General features: G+C 53.3%; 2 protein-coding genes across 2 annotated transcripts; one reads left to right on the top strand and one right to left on the bottom strand.

Annotated features, from left to right (window-relative positions):
- The first annotated feature begins 1,330 nt into the window (after positions 1 to 1,330).
- Positions 1,331 to 19,131, top strand: P4HTM (prolyl 4-hydroxylase, transmembrane). Its single transcript, XM_068409000.1, has 9 exons — positions 1,331 to 1,594; positions 1,666 to 1,747; positions 11,031 to 11,221; positions 12,273 to 12,369; positions 14,465 to 14,627; positions 16,246 to 16,431; positions 16,839 to 16,929; positions 17,476 to 17,599; positions 18,907 to 19,131. Exons 1-9 carry the CDS (start codon positions 1,331 to 1,333, stop codon positions 19,122 to 19,124), a joined length of 1,416 nt encoding a protein of 471 aa, XP_068265101.1. The 3' UTR covers positions 19,125 to 19,131.
- On the bottom strand, positions 5,471 to 8,890 carry LOC137668204 (secreted frizzled-related protein 5-like). Its single transcript, XM_068409544.1, has 4 exons — positions 8,565 to 8,890; positions 7,650 to 7,822; positions 6,658 to 6,747; positions 5,471 to 5,805 (listed from the first exon to the last, which is right to left on the bottom strand). Exons 1-4 carry the CDS (start codon positions 8,888 to 8,890, stop codon positions 5,471 to 5,473), a joined length of 924 nt encoding a protein of 307 aa, XP_068265645.1.
- Positions 19,132 to 19,353: the final 222 nt, after the last annotated feature.

Below are 19,353 nucleotides of genomic sequence, written 5' to 3'. Positions count from 1 at the left end.
ATCCTTGTTTGTAGACAAGCTAGACCATGTAGCTGCGGCCAAACTTCCTGAACAGACTGCTGAGATGCTTGGCTGAGGAACAGTAATACATATTGCACAGTGCAAATTCTTTCAAATTTTCTGAAACTAGATCTTTGTCAGCAGTTCTATTGATTTTAAAAGAAAACAAAACACCCTTTCTGAAGGTGGTAAAAGTCCTGGTTTGTACGCGCAGATCCTATTTCTATACTCTCTGGGAAAACAGCAGGACTTGCTTTTGCAGCCCAGGCAGGGTGACTTCTGTATCGCTGTCGTACAGAAAGTCGTAGACTCCAAGGCGAAACCTGCAGAGCACAGGGACTGTTGGCTCTTCAAGTAAAGTGACTGGCCCTGCTTGAGAGGCAGGTGACAGGAAGGGAACAGGAGTTCTTGACACCAAAACACAAGGCCAGTTTTTTCCCCTCTGATAGGTACACGGCCCTGTTCGAGTCAGCAAGGTTATATGAACGTAGGTGAATAGGAAGTGGCTCAGGAGCTGTTTTGAGGTACAAGTTTCCCTTTGGTGCATTACTGCTACAGATGTGGAATGTTTGCCCTCTTTTTTTTTTTCTTTTTCCACTCGTTTCCAGTTCCTGCGCCAGCCTGACACCTCTCCATCCTTGCATCCGATACTCTTTTATTTCAGCTTTGCCTGTGTTAGTGCATTGGCTGCCTCATCTCTCATAGTCCTCAGGCTTCCCAGACTGTAACAAAAAAATTTTCTACTGATGATGTAAACTGCATGACTGCTGCCCTGCGCACTGGCAACACGCTGTGCCCATTGGGGACCGGGGCAGCAGGAGGTTTCTGTACTATAGTCTTGCACTTCTAAATTTTAAGACTTTTTAAGCGGGTGAAAAAAATAGAACTTTATTTTTAAATGAGGCACTTGTTCTGGGAATTCCTTTCCTCGCCCCCGTCTGGTTCAGGTTTTGGGGCAGTGTTGAGGGGGGGCTGCGGTGTACCCCTGCCAGGGGCTGGGCGGTCCGCAAAGCTGCTGCTACCCCTCGCTTTTCTTCGCGGGCACTAGAGAGGGGCAGGGGCGGCAGAAACCGCCCGGGAGACGGTTGCCGGAGGTGTGTGCCCTTGGTTTATTTGAAATAAATTGTGACTTTCTAACTGCGGAGGTGTCCCGGCTCTTCTTGGGGGCGGGAGCGGGCAGCGCCCGCCGCCCCGCCCGCTCCTTCGCGCCAGCGCCACGCCCGCTCCTCTGGCCCCGCCCGCCGCCCTGGCCCCGCCCCGCTGCGCGGTGACGCAGCACGCCGAGCGGTTGCCGTGGTGACGCCGCCAGGCCTGGCGGCGCCGGGGCGCGATGGCGGCGGCGGCGCCGGCGGCAGCGCGGGCGGACGGTCCCCCGCTGCCCGGCCCGCCCGGGGGCCGCCCGCGGCCCGTCTGCTCGCGGCCCTACTTCCTCGTCCTCATGGTCTTCGCCCACCTCTACGTCCTCAACGTGCTGGGGCTGCTGCTCTTCGTGCACCTCAGCGCCGGTGAGGCCGGCGGGCCGTCCGCCTCCCCCCAGCCGCCGCCACCGCCGCCGACGCCCGCCCGCGCCCTCCCGCGCCTCGAGGGCATCAAGGCAAGGCCGCGCCGGGGGTGCTGGGGCCGGGGCCGGGGCCGCGCCGCCGCTCACCGCTGCTCTCCCCGCAGGTGGGCCACACGCAGCGGGTGGAGCTGGTGCCCGGCAGGGTCCACGCCGTGCGCACCCTCAGCCTCAAGCCGCTCCTCTTCGGTGAGTACCGGCCCCGCTGCCCCCCGCCCGGCCTCCTCCCCGCCGGCACGGCTGCGGCGGAGAGCGGCCCGCGCTGCTGCCGGCCCCGGGCGCGCCGGTAGCGGGCAGGCGGCTCGGCGCCTACCCCGGGGCTGTCCCGTCACCCGGTGCCGGGGCTGCGGAGCGGTGCCCGGCACCGGCAGGCAGGGCTGGCAGGTTTCCGCTGCCCCGGCGGGGGGGGGTGCGGCACCGTCTGACAGCAGCCGGGGGTCTGTTTCACAGCCGCCGCTGTCTAACACCCACTCGGGGGAAAATGACTTCTTGCGTGTTGGCTTCTCCTCCCTGCGCCGCTTCTCCTTGGGGCTGCGCTAAACAGAGCGTGATTTGGTTTAAGGTATTTGGATACGGTATTCACAGGGGTTACGTGTTCCGGACAGCGCACTTAGGAGAATTGGGAAGATTAACCTTTCCAGGTTTTTCAGATTATCTTTAAAATACCCTGAATAGACAGAAGATCGCTGAAGAGGACCTCGAAGAAGCTGCTCAGTATTAGGAAGGGACAAGAGATCCCCGAACTTTTGGTAATAAATGATGATAAAGCAATTTAGTGTTGGTGCTTCAGTGCTGAGGAAATGAATAACAGGATTGATAGACTTAATGTCTTCCACCATTTTGCGTCCTGTTCTAGATTTATCTTTATTCCTGGCTGCTCTGATACACAACCACACGACGTCCGTCTTACAGATATTTTAAAACCTTTACCTTTCTGTGATTTTTGATGTGACTGGTAGTCTCATTAATTGAACTCTGTGTTCTGGAAATCCACTGAGAATATACAAATTAATTTTTTGGGACAGGTGATTACAAAATTCCTAAAAAAAAGTCAGAGAAAACCTGTTGTCTCTGAAAAGAGAGCGTGGAGAGTCTCGATGTAAGAGGGGTTTTTTTCTGATTCCAGGTAGATTGTACATACTGAAAGTCTGCCCATAAATCAGATAGGCTTCTTATTAAACTCCTTTAATGCAATAAGTATCTGGAAGAAATCTACAACGTTCTTTTGTCATTTCTACACGTGGTACGCATGGTTTGCCAATTTCTAAGTGGATTTCTGCCTGACAGTCAGTAAACAGACACACCAACCTGGAACTGATACCCCATAGTGATCACAAAACTGACATCATTACCAGAACTACGGTCTGGGGCAATCACTCTGGTTTTTGCTCAGGAAAACTCCTGTTTCCACCTTCTCTGCCCTGCCTGTGCCGCTGAAGTACAAGAGTTGATCCTGGTCTGCAAGGAAGGTGCTGAAGTTGATAAAAGTCAGGTTGGTCCCGGCAGCACTAATCCCACAACTTTTAACCTGTCACTCCAGCACCTCCATCGGTTCCGAGGCAGGCTTTGCTCCCTGAGGATGGTATCACGGACATTCAACATTTGAGATGCCATGTGAGTCTCTTCTCCTTTGTCCTCCGATAAGGAGTTCCTCATTTAGAAACTCCAAGTCGCAAGACAGCTCTTATCTCCCGGATGAACCTGCCAGGAGCCAGCTCTGACTTTAAAAGACTTCCAGAGACTTCTCTATCTATGTAAACAGTACCAATCTAAATCAACTGGTTTAAAAAGACTAATTTATTGCATCTCTGTGGTTTAAATTAGTGGAAGCGTGTATTTAACTTGGTTGCGTTAGACAAACCGAGAAGTCGCTAGCAAAGAAGGACTCTTGAATTTCTGAATTTACTTAACGCAGAGTGTTGCGGCATGCGAGAGCTAATGTAAGGAGATAAGCGGCTGGTCTGTGATCTTGGCTTTCAGCAGAGCAGGCTGTAGGGGGACTGCAGCAGTGGACGGCTCGTTAAGGATTTGATGTGAGCTCTGTGCTTTGGGGCATGGTGCTGAGCACCACAGGGGAACTTGCGGTTTGTTTTTTAATGTGGGTAAGGCATCTGCATTGAACCCAAGCGTGTTTGATGGAGCTATGAAAAAGTCCCTGCCCTATTTTTTTCCCCCTCTGGCTACGAGACGTCATTTCTAAAGCTTGTAAGTCAGACCATCTGTGCACTTTTTAGTTAGGAAACACTAGTAATCAAATAATCCTATTAATGGAAAACAAATATCAGACAAAGCCTTTTCAACCTTCGGAGCTTTTTATGTGTTCTGTTGTGTTTCCCAAACGCAGTCTGTTCAGAAGATAGTGCCATTGCAGGGACCACCTGGCAGCGGATGCTGTGGGTTGGGCGGCAGTTTGCAAGACAAGGCAGCGAGGAGGAATAAAAATAGGAAATCTCGCTGTGTTTTTCTTTGAAGCCTCGGGGAATAGAAGTAATCGCTGCGCAAATGTCAGGGCACAGCTGAATTTCCATGCGAGTGTCTGAGCGCTCGTCTCAGCCCACACTACAGCTGAAGAGGAGGTCTCATCGCGGGTTGCTGGTGTGCTTTATGAGCACAGGGAGGCAATGTGTCTCCATCAAACCGGGTGGCTCTCCCCACAGCCAAGACTGCAGGCGTCATGAACAAGGCCGAACGCGTTTTTCCCCTTGTATCAGTCCCAAGTTTAACCCAGTGTAGAGAACTTTCCACAGACAGTGCTGTGTTAGGCAGTAGAAATCTGACTTGTTTTCTCATTTGAGGATTTGCTGTTTTCTGCTCTGTGATCTGGAGCGTAGACCTACAGCTGTGCTTATCCCAGAGGGAATTACGGTCCCTGCTTGCTTGCTTGGGTGAGAGAGTGAGATGCAGAGAACTTGGTGAGACCGGGTTTTGCCACCCTTTCTGTCTTCCTTGCATGCAGGGGGAAGGCCAGACGGGTGTGTAACATTTCTTCCCCCCCCATATCAGAACTGCAAGTATCTCCTGCTGTGCTGTGGTCGGGGCTTACCTCCGAGTCCCAGGAAAAGCTGCCGTTGCCCACCAAAGCAGAGGTTTAAACAGCTGATGTCCCACTCCTGCTCTGCTTTCTCAAGGCTCTTGCAATATCTTCGGTAGTTCCCCAGTTACCAGAATCTTCTGATCCAAACTGCATTTCTGATGTTAAAAAATTGTTTGCCCTGTTACGCAGGAACCCTCAGCTATCTTTGCTCTGTGCCTTTCCTGCTCGAGAATGGCTGTTTCCTTGTACCTGTGCTGGTGCTCATCAACTCTCAGTGCAGCAAGCTGAAGGGACAGCCTGAGTGACTGCTCCAGAGCGGAGTTTAGCATCCATTTTTTGAAGGACCAGGCATTGCCTGTGTGGATTCCTCCCACCCTTAATTTACCTTGGGTTGTTCAAAAGTAAAGTATTTGCTCCATTACATAAAAAGCATCTCTTCGCAGTCAGGGAGGCTTTCAAGTAACCTCCATGGACCAAAAGCAAACAGGCACTTGGACAGCATCAATGTCTGAGAGTCAAATAACGAAGACTGAAATGATTATCAACTTTGATGAGAACTAGAAGGAACTGTTATTAAAGGTCTCTTCTAGTTTGTGCTCACCTGCAGAGTTCAGTTCAGTTTTGTTGTGACGTTGGATCCGACACAAAGCTGTCCCCTTGCAAGTTCTGGATCTGCAGAGCCTGGCAAGAGGAGTATCTTAAATCTGCATCCTTGAGCTCTGTCTCAGTAAAACAGCGATGTGTAGTGAGGCCCTATCTGTGGACTATGCTTTGAATCACCTAAAAACATTGTACATCTCCAAAACACCAACTGCAGGGAAAGGAGTTTTCTAGCCATAGGGAAGGGAGCAGTTTCTTACTGTTGGAATTGAGATTTTTCAGACCTTCTGGGCCGCCTGTTCAGGGCAGCGGTGATGTTTCCACCTCCGCACTGCCTGGTGCAGGTTCCTGTTCTTCTTCTGCCAGGCGTAGGCCTTGTTCACCACCACTTTGTCACTCTGTGCTTCGCCGCTTACGACGAAGACCCCTGCGTGAGTGCCTCTCATGATGTTGTGGACACAGGTAGCATCTATGTCCAGCCACTGCTGGAGCCTGGCGGGGATTTCGGTTCTGAGGAGTGGGCCGTGCTTCAGGACCTCCACCCTGGAGGGGTCCAGGTCGAAGTCCGAGATGGTGGTGGTCATGTTCTTCCTCAGGATTCGGATTTTCACTGCTGCGGGGGTTGGAAAAAGAGCTGTTAGTTCTGTTTACTTTTCCTAGCTTTTACCTACTTAAACACCCAGCCATCGTGAGGATCTCATGCTGTTTCTGTAGTGTGGTGACACATCCATCCAAGCTCATGTAATTCCAGTGAACTTGTAAAAGTTCTCACTTGAGGTTAGTTTCCAAACACCATTCTCACTCTGCTTTTCTCAAGGAAGGTGCATCAGCACCGCTGCGTGGGCAGAACGCCTGTGGGAAGCAGAGGCACAAGCAACCGGATGCATCAAAGTCCTGGTCTCATGCAAATTACTCGACTTTTCTCTGAGCTGGCATTTCATGAGGTGACATGACTGCCAGCTGCCCAGGATTTTTAACTTTTGTTTTTCTCCATGAAGGTTGTGTGCCTGAATTCAGGACAGTATCATGAAAACTTCATGCCAGCTGACTGTGCAGAGCCAGTGCTGCCACCTGCTTGGGCTAGGAGAGGGAGAGTCGTGTTACTAGAACAACGGTATTGAAGTTTGAAATAGCTAATGTGGAGTTTGCTGAAGGTTTTTATGAGCATTGACTGAAATGTTGATCTCCAAGGGAAAACCAGAGTAGTGCTTGTGTTTAGCAGGCACAGACCAAAACCAAATCAGACCCCACAGAAATAAAGTAGGTCTTCACCTTCAGTGCTGCCTGGAGCTGGGCCCTCCTGCTACGTGACGGGTAAGTTGGGACCTGAAAATCTCTGTGATCTGCTGTAAAAGCTGCAGTTCCTCCAAGTCAGTTTGTTATGGCAAAGCCGTTTTCTGTCCGTGCCGCTACCTGGCTGCTGGAGGGAACAGCAGCAGCTGAGAGGAGGAGGGGGGTTACTCACCAAAATCGTTGGCGCAGAGGTTTTCCAGGATCTCCCTGGCAGTGCTGGCCTCCTCAAGCTCGCAGTCCTTGCAGCTGGCTCGGGGCACTGCTGCAACAGAAGTTTGGTTATAACACCCTTGTCAAGCTTCACTGGGAAAGGCATAATGCAGTTTGGAGATCTGCGAGCGATGGCTTGCTGTTTCTGAGTGGTGCTTCCTCCCGAGCTACCCAGTCCCTGGAGAGACAGCTGAGGCTGCCAGGGTGGGAAATGTGAAGCTCTCTTTTCTGTGGCAGGGGCAGACGCTGCTTGTCGTGCTTTGTTTAGGCTTGTGTGTGTTGCTGCGTGTTAAAGCAGCAGTGAAAATGCTTAATGAAGATCTCCTAGTTTGGATGAAACAGTAAAGCCATTGGTAAGGCCAGACTCCATCCAGTGATGCTGAAATGAGGCGTCTGTTCTCCTCTTAACTGCTCTTGAATCTCCCCCAGTGTTCATCAGTAATTTAGCCTTTCAGTCTTAAAGATTTTTTTCTTGTGTAACTCATGTCTGCAGAGGCTTATGGCCCTTTGTGATGTTTCCTAATGTTTAAAGAGGCGGCTTGCAAAACATTTCTTTTTGCATGTTTATTTAAACCCTGGACACAGCTGGAGGATGAGGGCTGCAGCTCCTTAGCTCTGCTGGAAGCACATCTCGCCGCCTGGAGCCTGCACACAAGCTGTGCCTGAGCATGAGGCTTTTACAGCGATTTCTTCCCCCTGCCCCAAACCCCGTGTGGTCTGATGGCACCCGGGGAGCCAATGAATACAGTAGAGAGGGGAACAAGCTGCAGTCAACTTTATGCTAGTTTTCTAGACACGATGGAGTTCCCAGAGAGAACAAAACTAAGATTTCTGAATAATTTTTTTTAAATACAGCTTAAAACCAGAAGCAATAGGAACACAAAGAAGGCATAGGCCTTTTGAGCTTTCAGTCTTACACATGGGAAAACACACAAGGAAAAAGAAAACCCTTACTTCTCCTGCTTGAGGAATTTTCATCTGTGGAGACTGCCGCGATGCACAGTTCGTGATCCGCAGGGAACTTGTTGCAGTTCAGGATTTCAGGCCAGGGGTAGCCGTAACAAGCCATAACGGGGGCGCAGCTTCTCTTGACGGCTTCGCACAGGCTGCGGCAGGGGTAGATGAGCCTGGGGAGGGGATGGGGATTGCAGCAGGCTCAGGGCTGAGCCCTGGCACCGTAATGTTGCTGCACAGGGCTGTGTTGGATGCTGTAGTGCTAGCACAGCTATTTTGGGGTCTTTGATGTCTTTTGAACATTCATGCCCAGGAAGCAAATGACAACTTTCTAAGGATGGGAGGGATGAGGCCGTTCGATACGGGCTGCTGCCAGAAGCCCTTTCCCCCCACCCAGGGATCTTCTCTTGCTGTGCAAGGGCTGCTTACCTTTACAGGTGCCTAATTAGATACCCGACCTCCTTAGCAGCTCTGTCCTTTGACGGCTGCACCTCAAAACTGAGGATTTCTCTCTGATGCTGGCACTGTCGGGCTGAGGAAGCCCCTGCGTGGTTGGGGCAGGAGCCAGGAAGGGGGCGGCAGGGGGGGTGGGAGGTGAAACCGGTGGGTGCCAGCAGCTACTGCGGTGTGCGAGGGGCAGCCGGGGGAGACGGCAGCGGTGCCTGAGGTGGAAGAGCAGGAAAATCCAGAGGAGGGAACATAATGTTTCTGCTCCTGCAAGATTAAATGCTCCTGTTTCATTTTCAGCGGGAAGATCCCTGCTGGGTAATCCAATTGCCCCTCACCAAGAGGGGCAGCACGGCTTCTCGGGGACTGTCCTGAGATTTCATGCGCTTTCTCTCGGGAGGCAAATGTATTTGCGCTCTTGGGGAGTGTTATTTGCTACAGCTGAAATAACTTATAAAAACATCTTACCTGTCCAAGCAGATTGGTGCAAAGAGGGAGCAGAGGAAAATCCTAGCGTCTGGGTGGCACTCCCTGGCCAGCAAGGGCAGCCAGCTGGAAGACTGCTGGATCACTTCTGGCATGGTCTCGTGCTCCAGCAGGTTGGGAATCCTCATCTCGGAGTAGCCGATGTCGTAGCACAAGGCCATGCGGTGTGGAATGGGCGTGCAGCTGGAAGATCTCCTCAGGTAGTTCGCCCGGGCTCCTGGAGAGCCCCAGAGCAACAGGCGCACCAGGAGACCCAGGAGCCATGGGCCGCCCGACCTCGAAGGGTGCCTGCGGTGGACTGTGACCATGCTCAGAGTGAGCGAGTGGGCGGCGTGCCCCGGACTGAGCTGCTCCCGACTGTGGGACGCCTTTTATAGCCTACGAGCCACCTCTCTGTCAGTCCATCCTTATTAAGTGCGGCCCTTTCAGAGCCCTCATGGGAAAGACAATGCTCCAATTTTCGTTTGCCAGCGGCCCCGATTGTTTGGATTTTAGCAGGGGTTTGGCTTAGATCAGCAGGTGTGGAAATGAGGGCAGTTGGGGAGGGATGAATGACTTGGCCCATGTGTCTTGGGGCTCTTTCAGACGAGATTGAATCTCTGTTTGACACCAGTGCTCCAGCCCATCCCCTTTCTCTTGCTCCAGGATTAGTCATTATTTCATAAACCCCAATGTTTTCCTCTCTTTTGTTTTTTGTAAAAGCAATCAAGTGTTGCTCAAAGTCAATTAGGAGGCATTTGTTTAGCTGGATCTATTGTTGAGCGGGCAGGGAGATAGGATGGTCTCACAGCCAGAAGTTAACCGTTTCGGAGAGCTGAGGGTAGAGAGGAACTAATTTGCAGCTGTGGAGTCAGGTTGTTTGCAGACGGGATTGGCAGTGCTTAGCTGGACCCCCCTCACCCTGCAACCTGCGTGACAGAGCACGCTTTCCGGTTAACAGAATCTTCGCTTCATTACGAAATCCCATTACTCCCGCTGAAGAGCAGGATTGTCCTTCCTCCAGCACGTAATTAAGATTACAGAAGCCGTCATTATTGTAGCCCAGTTGGGGGAACTGGAAATACTGGGGGTGTTGCTTGCCAGCACACACGGTTCATTCGGACCTGGTGCCGTGCCATGAGGTTCAAACCGGCCAGCGGAAGCTCCGGCTCTGAAGCATCGTCTGGCACGAGGACCCTGCGCTGCCTGGGGCAGAAATTGTTTCCTTGGAGGGTGTTACGGGTACACCCAGCTGCATTGTGTTTCTGGGGCTTCCCAGGAACATCGGACTAGTTCTGGTCTGTACTTAGCAAGAAGCCAACTGCTTATTGACAGTTTGAGCTGATAGGGTTGATTTAAGGTCATGGAAGTAATTAACTTTTTTTTCCCCCCCTTTGAGGATTGCTGCTATAGCGGAGACATAAAGTGTCCTTGGCACATACCTGCAGGAGCTCTAGTGGGCTGCGATTTGGAGAGCAGGACCTGGGGCCTAGGAGCACTTAAACCTGTCTTGCTTTGGTGGTTTTTCTTTCCCTCTTCAAAAGTCTCAGCAGCTGGTAACAAGATCCCCCCCGTAGCACTGACAGACATCAGCCAGAAGGACCTTCTCAACCTGCTGGGCCACGGTGTGACTGTGCTGTGGGACGGGACCTCTCCAGCGCTTCACAAGTGCATGCCCAGTGCACCGTGCAGCTAGAAATCTCTTAGCCTCATGGTCATTGGTGGGTTTCTCTGCATTTAAATTTGCTCGGGATCCTGGTATTGCCTGATTGCTGCTGGTGGTGTGCTGCAAGGGAAAGCTGGTGATACCGGGATGCTGCCTGGGTATGGAGCGTGGCATCCGCCGCGTGCAGTGTCTTCCCCTTTAATACTGCATTTGGAGGCCATTTTTAGTGGGGGATCAAGGGAATGAGTGGGAATAAGTTTGGTGGTTGTCTCCTTGCTGTTTGAGTTTCATAGTAGAGCACTGTGCCGAGTTCCCCTGAAAGGCGTTTGGTTTTGTGCACAGTGCTGTCCTCTCTACGTGAGAGCAAGGAAGCCTGAGACCCTGGCCGTCGTCACTGCCCACCGCAGAGCTTTTGCCCTGCCTTTGTGTAGCACAGCAGTTCCCAGACTGTGATCCACATGTCACCTTTGAAGTGATAATATGCGGTGATATGCATGTGTTTGTTCACTCCTTTGTCCATTGTGGTATCTGCGAGAGAGTTTAAGGGCTTGACCCCTGGATCCAAACATTTAGGAACTGCTGCTGTAAAAATACCTGCCTCCAGCAGCTCAGGTGTGTGGCGTGTGCTCTTTGAGAGCTCTTCTGGTAGAAGGCTGGATATGTTTGAATGTCCCAAACTTACACAGTTTCTAAATTGCCCCCCCACCTTTTTTTTTTTCCCCCTTCTGAGTGGCCTGCCATCGGTGTGGGGTCCCACTGTAGCAGTTCCTTAGTCTCTGTTGCTGCTCACACTTTTGCTGCAGAAATTCCCAACTTCCTGACAGAGGAGGAGTGCAAGCTCATCGTCCATCTGGCACAGCTGAAGGGGCTGCAGAAGAGCCAGATCCTACCAACAGATGACTACGAGGAAGCCATGGAAATGATAGAGATCAGCCAGATGGACATTTTCAATCTGCTGGACCACAATCAGGATGGGCAGCTGCAGCTCAAAGAGGTAGAGTGTGGGATGGACCAGGGGAGGTTTGCTGGGGGACCCTCTGGCTGGTCCCCTCTGGCTGGTCCCCTCCTCAGATGGTCTCTTCATTGCTCATGTGCTTGGATGGGGCCAGACCCCAGTATATACCGATCCATATTTGCTTAATTTTATGCCTCAAGGCTTGTGGTGGCCTTCAGCATGGAAGTTTCTGGGCAAATGTGCAGCAGTACACCTCCCCTATTGGGAGGTAGCAACGCTCCTTGGCAGGAGATGTGTGTTTTGAATATGCTGGGTAAAATGTTCCTTGTGCTATGGGTTTCCTCTTGCTGGGTGTCCCAGGGAAGTGAGTTTGTGGCATAAGCACTGCTTTGCGCATCCTGAGGGCACTAACTGTGCTCCATTGACCAGACATCAGCAAAGCCACCCCTATTAATGACCCTGGTGAGGGACAATGAGCACCTTGTCCACAGCTCTTCAGCACCCTTGCCCTGTACGGCAGGGTGCACCAGGGCAGGCGCTGGCAGCTCAAAGATGTCTCTCCCCAGGCTCCATTTCAGGTGGGTCTGGGGATGTGTACTGTCCTGCGGGCAGCAAGCGTTGTGGAGCGTGGGGAACTGCACCAGTGGCAAGCCAGGGCAAGGCTCCTCTCTCTGGATTTCAGAGCTTGCAGAAAGCTCTCCAGGATATTGCTTCTCTCTGTCCATGTGGAGTGGAAGCATTTTGTTCCAAGCCCTTATCTCAGACAAGTAAAAGCCTTCACATTTATCATCGGTAGCTTTACTTTCCCTTCAAGAGAAAGAGCTGTGCCCCCTCCATCTCATGACTGGTTAATCGAGCCCCAGCAGTCATTTGCCATGACCTAAACTGGAAATAACAGCACTCATCAGCCACACACTGTGTGTGGCTGCCAGATGATTCTCACTGCAGGCTTCCCTCTGCAGGGACGTGCTGACGCCTGGCTGGCTGATGCTCTGCAGAGCAGAGCCGGCCAGGCCTCACGCAGGGAATTTGTAGGGTTTCGTTAGTGCAAGAAACCAGTGCCTGGTGTTGATCCGTTTATGAATTTCAGGTGTTGACCCACACCCGGCTTGGGAACGGCAGGTGGATGACCCCTGAAAACATCCGGGAGATGTACACTGCAGTCAAGGCCGATCCTGATGGGAACGGTAAGAGCAGCTCCACAGGAATCCCTTCGCCCCCAGCACGCTGGACACCTTGCACAGCCATGCGGGGCAGAGCAAGAGCCATGTCCCTGCCCAGGCCTGTGTCTCTAGCTGTGTTCTTCAAAGGAAAATAACACTGCTTTAGAGACCTTCGCAGAAGAGTAAAATCAGTGTATAGCTCTTATCACAGCACTCCTGCCCCTTCATCGCCACTCTAGCAGCAGACTAGTTCCACCGGCTGGTCTTGGATCTTGCAGAAGCAGCACCAGAACACAACTCTCCGCTCCCCGTCCCCTGTCAGACCTGCCTTGGTTTGTACCCAGCTGTAACAGGACCTTCAGGGTGTGTTTCTTCTCCCGTGGTCTGAGAGACTGCTCTGGCATGACTATGTAGCTCTTGTTAGCTGGGCTGCAGGTTTTAAGGTGCACCCTCCACTCCCCCACCCCGTTTTCAGGGAGATTTCTGCAGCAGGCTGGGAGCACCGCATCACTGGCAAGGGAGGGCAGAATAAGTGAATGCAGGGGTGGTCTTGTTGGTCAGCCTTTGCTGCTGACACCCCTCTCTGCTGCTGCAAACTCTCTCTGTTCCATGAGGCCACTTCTGCCCCTCCTGCCCCCAGTCTCCCAAGGGCTCCCGCTGGTCGGATGTGCACTGTAACTTCTGCTCTAATTAGAGTGGCCTCAATTAAGCAACTTTCCATTTCCTAATCAAATTAAGTGAATGCACAGGCTCTGCATGCTCTCTTCCAGTGACCTGGCGTTGAGAGCTGCCCAGGAGGAGCTGCTTTGGAGTTGAAGCAGTACCCATGTGAATGCCTAAATATCCAGAGGGCACCCTGTGCCCAGCTCCTCCAGCCGGTGGCATTCTTGGCAGGGGTAGGAGCATATGACTGAGTCATCAGTGGCTTTTCCACTGTTCCAGACATTAACAAATGGAAGGTCCTGTTAAAGTTGTCTTGGCAGGACCTTGCTTCCACAGTGCTGCTTCCTGTGTTGTTAGATCGGTACGTGGCACCGAGAGACCAGGTCACAACCTGGATGTGGCACTGCATCATCAAAGACTGTGTGGAGTAAGGGGAAGTGGGGACAGAGAGACGCTAGAAATAATAATGGTGTGGATAATTTTGTCACGACCACTGGCACCTGAGGAATCATCCCAGGCTGACCCTGGTGGCTGGTCCTTCCTCCTGCCAGAGGGTGCTGTGTGCCCGGGGAGCAAAGCTGGCACCGCAGCAGCGCTGGGTTTGCTGCCTGAGCGAGCTCTGCTCGCAGCCCACGATGCGTGCTGGCTGCCGGGCAGCCCAGTGCAGCGCTCTGCGTGCTCTGGTCCCAGAGACCTGGTCCCCAGTGCAGGGCTTCCTTCTTCTTCAGGAAGGGGAAACAACAAATGTGAGGATTTTTCTGAAGCTGACAAAGGCAAAAGTCCATCCCTTGCCCAGCTGAACGCAAACAAGAAATACCTGTTTTAGTAGAAACCTTTTTACCTCTCACTTCTCTGTTATTTCTACTTAAGCAAGATCATACTCTGTTGTATTTTTTGCTCATGTTTTGCAATTACACAAATGCAGAAGAACGTATGGGTTGTTTGGGCCTTGGCTTTTTTAAATTACCGTGCGAGGTCTTGTAGAAAATGTGGTCTGAGGTGTCCCACTCTGGTCTTAAATGTGTCTATTTAAATATCTAAGTAAGAAGCCCCAAGGCATGAGGTGGCGCAGGCTTTTTAACCATGGCATTGCATATGTTAGAACTGTAGCGGCTATTTCTCTCTTTTGATGGATTGGTCTGTGTGTTTTAGGAGCTTTTTAAAGTTCAAAATTGTACTTTGCCTGTCCCAGTGCTGACCCTGCACAGCACCTAACGGTTCACTTTTGCAGGTTGCTGTCCGCCCTCTACTCAGCTAAAGGTGGGAGCGTTGCTGGGGTCTGTAATCCCACACATACGGGGTGCAGCCTGCGGTGGGTGCAGTGGTGGGCCCTGGATGGGGTTTGTTTGGGGAAGGCAGTTTCTGCAGTGCCCTCAGCTGGTGGTTTCTCCGAGTGCAGGATGCCAAGACCTGTTCCCTACACCCGAGTCAGCCAGCTTTTCCTCTCTTCCCGTAGGCGTGCTGAGTTTGGAGGAGTTCAAACAACTGAATATCCGTGATTTCCACAAGTACATGGGAAGCCAGAAAGTGAAGATGAGTGACTTGGTGCGCAACAGCCAGCACACCTGGCTGTACCAGGGGGAGGGGGCTCACCAGGTCATGAGAGCCATCCGGGAAAGGTAAGGGCCGGGCAGCCAGGCGGTCAGGTTTGGGTAGGCACGAGGACCACCTGTGCTGGGACAGGCAGCGGTAGACTTGCTAATATTCACACTTCCTAATTGCATGAAAATCTTTGGAGTATAAAGAGCGATGAACACAGACACAAAATGGGAGAGGAGGTTTTCATTAGAACAAGAATTTGTATTGTCCCGTGGAAAAGGAAAAAGAAAAATCAAACCTTTCAGCATCTCCATTCACTTTTGGGAACAGCCCTATAAAACCAAGAAGACTTGGCATTATACGAAATAATTCATTCTAATTAGTAAATGAGCTTACTAGGAGAAACTGCCTGTTTCCAATGCTGTCTGGATGCCAGTAGTTACTGTCATTTGCTTTAGTTACTCATGCATTTCACTGAAATCTGTCTTAGCTGTTCAGAGCTGACTTTTTAACAAGTACAATGTCACCTCAAGTAAGCCGAGTTAGTTTAATCCTCCGAGCACACGTGTTGCAGGGCAGCTCACAGCAGACGGGAGAACCTCTTGCCTTTCCCTTCATCTCAGATTTGGTACTGGGAAGCGTTGAAACCCAGCAGGCAGTCCAAATAGTTTAGCTGTGGTGAGTTTCAGATAATTGGCTGGAGACTCTCTTGTTCTTGTGGTGCTGGTCCTTGCCCAGAACGTGGGTGGGTAAAATCTGTCCCGAGGCTTGAAAACGGCTGTTGGCCACTCCTTTTCTTCAGTGCATTCCAGCGGGAGAATGGGGTCTCACATTGCCTTGATTAGAGCAGACTGTGGCTGCCACCTTCTCCGTGCAGCTAGCCAGCGCGCACAGGCATCGGCATACTGCTTTTATGCTCTTCAGCTGGCCACTGTTACGAGGACGTGAAGACATGGCGCTGACGGAGGCTGTTACAGTTCTCCCTGGGACCGTGTGGCGCCTGGAGGGGCTTTGACATCCTGCCTGGGTGCCGCGTTCCCCTTGCGCCAGCCCCGAGGGCTTCACCAGTCTGGATTCTCAGAGCTCTGAGTGTTCTTTGGCAGGTCTCGAGAGGTACCTGCTTGCCTTGGGGATGATCTCAGATGTAGCAGCGGAAAAATCCCAGAGCAGGAGGGCTCCGGTCTCCTTGATCACTTCCTGTGCCCCTCTGCCCTGGGGGGAGGCTGCTGAAAAGGCAACAGGGAAAGGTGAGTTAGGTGACAAGAATATTGCGAGAGCTAGTCTCTCGTTCACTCTCAGCAGGGGCCCTGTGCTTTGCTAACTGTCCCCGAGGTCTGTAGGTGGTGTGCAGGAGTCCAGAGAAGCGATGAGATGGCACATGAAGGCTCCAGAGACACACACAGGAGGGATCTTGCTGAGCAAGCAGAGTCTTCCTGAGAGCAGTCCTGCTGGAGATGCACCCTTCGGTTTTCGGGTTTTTTTATTAACCTTGACGGGGACTTTCTGAGCTGATGCTGATGGTCCAACAGATCTGTAAGGACCTGGTTATCTCTTGGTGTGCTTGCTGCAGCCCATGCATCTCTCCGGTCTGTTGGGGAAGGGGCTTATCTTTCTCTGGATTTATTCGGTGCTTGGGAGGAGCGGCTGACAGGGGTGATGGTGCTTTCCTCTCACCTGCTCTGCTCTCCCCTTCCCCAGGGTCATGCGCCTGACTCGCTTGCCCCCCGAGATCGTGGAGCACAGCGAGCCCCTCCAGGTCGTGCGGTACGACCAAGGAGGGCACTACCATGCCCACATGGACAGCGGCCCCGTCTTCCCTGAGACTGCCTGCAGCCACACCAAGCTGGTCGCCAATGAAAGCGCTCCCTTTGAGACCTCCTGCCGGTAAGGCACAATCTGGAATGCATTAGAGAGAGGTGTGGAGAGCTGTTTCGCCTCACCTTGCATGACTCGGTGCCCAGGTTGTGGGCTCGCAGATTGTTGGCATGAAGGGGTCTGATGAGGGAGGTGGGTGAGTCCTGCAAGTCCATGGAGCTGGTGCGAGGAGGAGGGCAGAGTGATTCTGCAGAGTGGCTGGGCCATCCCCCCCAGAGGCTAGAGATGCACCCTCAGAGGCTAAATCCCTACCTGTTGCAGGTGGGGAACTTATTTGTTGTCCTTGTCTTGTCCTTGGAGAAAAGCTGAGGTGTCTTGGAGGAACCACATGTATGGTGGAGGGGCAGGGTGCAGACAGCCCCTGTGTGCCTCCTCCTGTTCCACTTGTGTCCCCTGACAGCCACTCTGTCTTACAGGTACGTGACAGTGCTGTTCTACCTGAACAATGTGACTGGGGGAGGCGAAACAGTCTTTCCTGTCGCTGATAACAGGACGTACGAAGAGATGGTAAATGAATCGCACCTGCGTGTCACCCTGGGGGATTTTCAGTCCCTCTTTGAATGCCTGTTTGCTGTGGCTGCAGACAGGGTCCGCTGCGTGAGGCTGGTGGATGTTAGCCTTCGTAGCTAGAACATGAGGAAGCTGTGTCCCTCTGAGGCCAAGGGAAGAGGCACGGGGCTTTGAGAGCTGCACCTCTCCCCACTCACAGGTGTGAGGAGCGGTCTGTTGGCCTTGCTGCCATAACACAGATCCTGCTAGCTTCTGGCTGGGCAGGTTTCCTCAGACTAAGTCTTAGCAGGTATGTTGTGCTCCTGTCAGGCAACGTGTTAAGAAATGGGCGGCTGCTCAGAAACAGGTCATGGACCTTCAGGGGGCTGAAACTGGCTGCTCCGAGTGGGTTGTGAAAGCCCTGCCCTGCCCAGCGTCAGCCTTGAGCTGTCCCTGTGGGGTGTCCAGGCAAAGGGCAGGACGATGGCTGGCAGCAGCGGCAGCCCAGTGCGCGTGCTTCGTTCCAGCCCCGTTTGCGACACCTTCTCTGTGGTTTCTTGCCAGTCTTTGATCCAGAATGATGTTGACCTGCGAGATACTCGGAAAAACTGTGACAAGGGCAATTTGCGAGTGAAACCTCAGCAAGGCACTGCTGTCTTCTGGTACAACTACCTGTCAGATGGAGAAGGTACGGTCCCGTTTCAAGACGCGGCTCTTGAGAGGGGTAGGACTGCGGGAGGTGACAGCCGTCTTCTTTTAGCGGCGGCTGGGAGCTCAGAAGAGAGCCAAAGGGTGGTAGCTGCCTGCTAGTGGGAACTGTGGAGTCTACTTGTCACCAGCTGGGTAGGAGCTTCCTGACTCTGAAAGGCCTTTGTTTACAGGCAGTAGGTCAGTGGCTCCTGGTGGCTGTGGGGGACAGGACTAGCTAGCAAACAAAGACCTTGGCTGCACTAGCCATCGCCAGCTGCCTCCCGTCCCGCTGTGCGAGCTGAAACTCCTGCTGGAACTTGGTCTGCAATTCAAACTGTTTCACTGATGTGGTGTTGCCCAAAGGGGTGGGGAGGGGAGGTAGACAAAGGCAGGGCCATCAGCTCTGCAGCACAGGGAGGCATGGCCCGCCCCGCGCAAGGCTCGGCCGTGCTTGGAGCGGGCTCCTGCTTTATAGCTCAGCCGCAGCCTGATGCTATGTGTCCTTGGGGCTGTTTTTCTCATGAAGCGCAGCGTGGTTTTCCCTGACAGCCAGGCTGGGGGATTGACATGAATCTTCCAGCCTGCTGGTGAGTATGGCTCCAGAGTGTTTCCATGGCAGATTTTGAGCTGTGGTGGGAGGAAGGAGTATGGCATCCCAGCTCCCCTGGGAACAGCCCGTGTTTCCATCTCTAGAAAATCCACAGAGGAGGTCATAAAACCAGCGTTCGGGCTGTTGGATGATAATATCAAGACCATCACTCTCCTGTAAGAAGAGCCCTGTTGTGTTTTTTATGAGCAAATTGTTCCTAAATGGAAGGCGGCCGCTGATGCAAGTCTGCCACAGAAAAACCGTGGGACCTCTGTAAAGAGGGGATCATTTAGAACTGCTGAAATGCAATCTCTAATATGGCCTTGAGCTTCTGACTTCCACGGACCTTCCAGCAGCAGCACCCATCTCTTCTGTGCCAGCCTTCCCTTTGGGGAAGAGAAAAACAGCAGCTGTGATGCAGAATGCGAGAGCCCCCTGGGGCAGGGGGAGACACGGAGGCAGTGAGCGTTTTGCACGGGGGGAGCCTGCCCTGGCGAGCTCCTCGTAGGTGCTAGGGTGCAGTAGCACTAAGAGGGAGGGGTGCCAGGAGGAGCCAGCTCCTGTGAGATGTAGCTGAGCTAAAATCCAAGCAGGAGCTGTGGGCGGGATGGCTGGTGTTGGTGTCCCCTGGCCGTGCCTCCCTGTGCGGTCCCGGCTGTGCCTGCCTGTGCTCAGCACTCCTCGCCACCTCCTCACAGGGCTTTTTCTCTCCGCAGGCTGGGTGGGGGAGCTGGACGACTTCGCCCTGCACGGGGGCTGCCTGGTCACCCAAGGCACCAAGTGGATCGCCAACAACTGGATCAACGTGGACCCCAACCGCCGGCGGCAGCTGCAGTTCCAGCAGGAGATGGAGCGTTACGGGGGGGCCGCGGCCGCGGCCCCGGGCGAGTGGACAGTGGATAAGGCCTACAGCGGGGTGCACCTGGAGCTGTAGGGCCGGGGGGCGCGGGGGGGCCGCGGGCCGCGGGGCCTTTTCCCGCGCTGGGCGGGGGGGCGGGGCCGCGGGCCACGTGCGCGGCGGGGCCGCGTGGCGCGCCAATAAAGCGTGGAGAGACGGGCAGCGCCTCCGCGTGCGCGGGGCGGGGCGGCGGCGCCTGGCCAATGAGCGGCGGGAGCAGCGGCGGCGCGCGGGGCCCGGCCAATGAGCGGCGGGCGGGGCGGTG

The sequence above is a fragment of the Nyctibius grandis genome, chromosome 10, assembly GCF_013368605.1.
Source record: "Nyctibius grandis isolate bNycGra1 chromosome 10, bNycGra1.pri, whole genome shotgun sequence".
NCBI lineage: Eukaryota > Metazoa > Chordata > Aves > Nyctibiiformes > Nyctibiidae > Nyctibius > Nyctibius grandis.
This window is presented reverse-complemented; position numbering and strand designations above follow the sequence as displayed.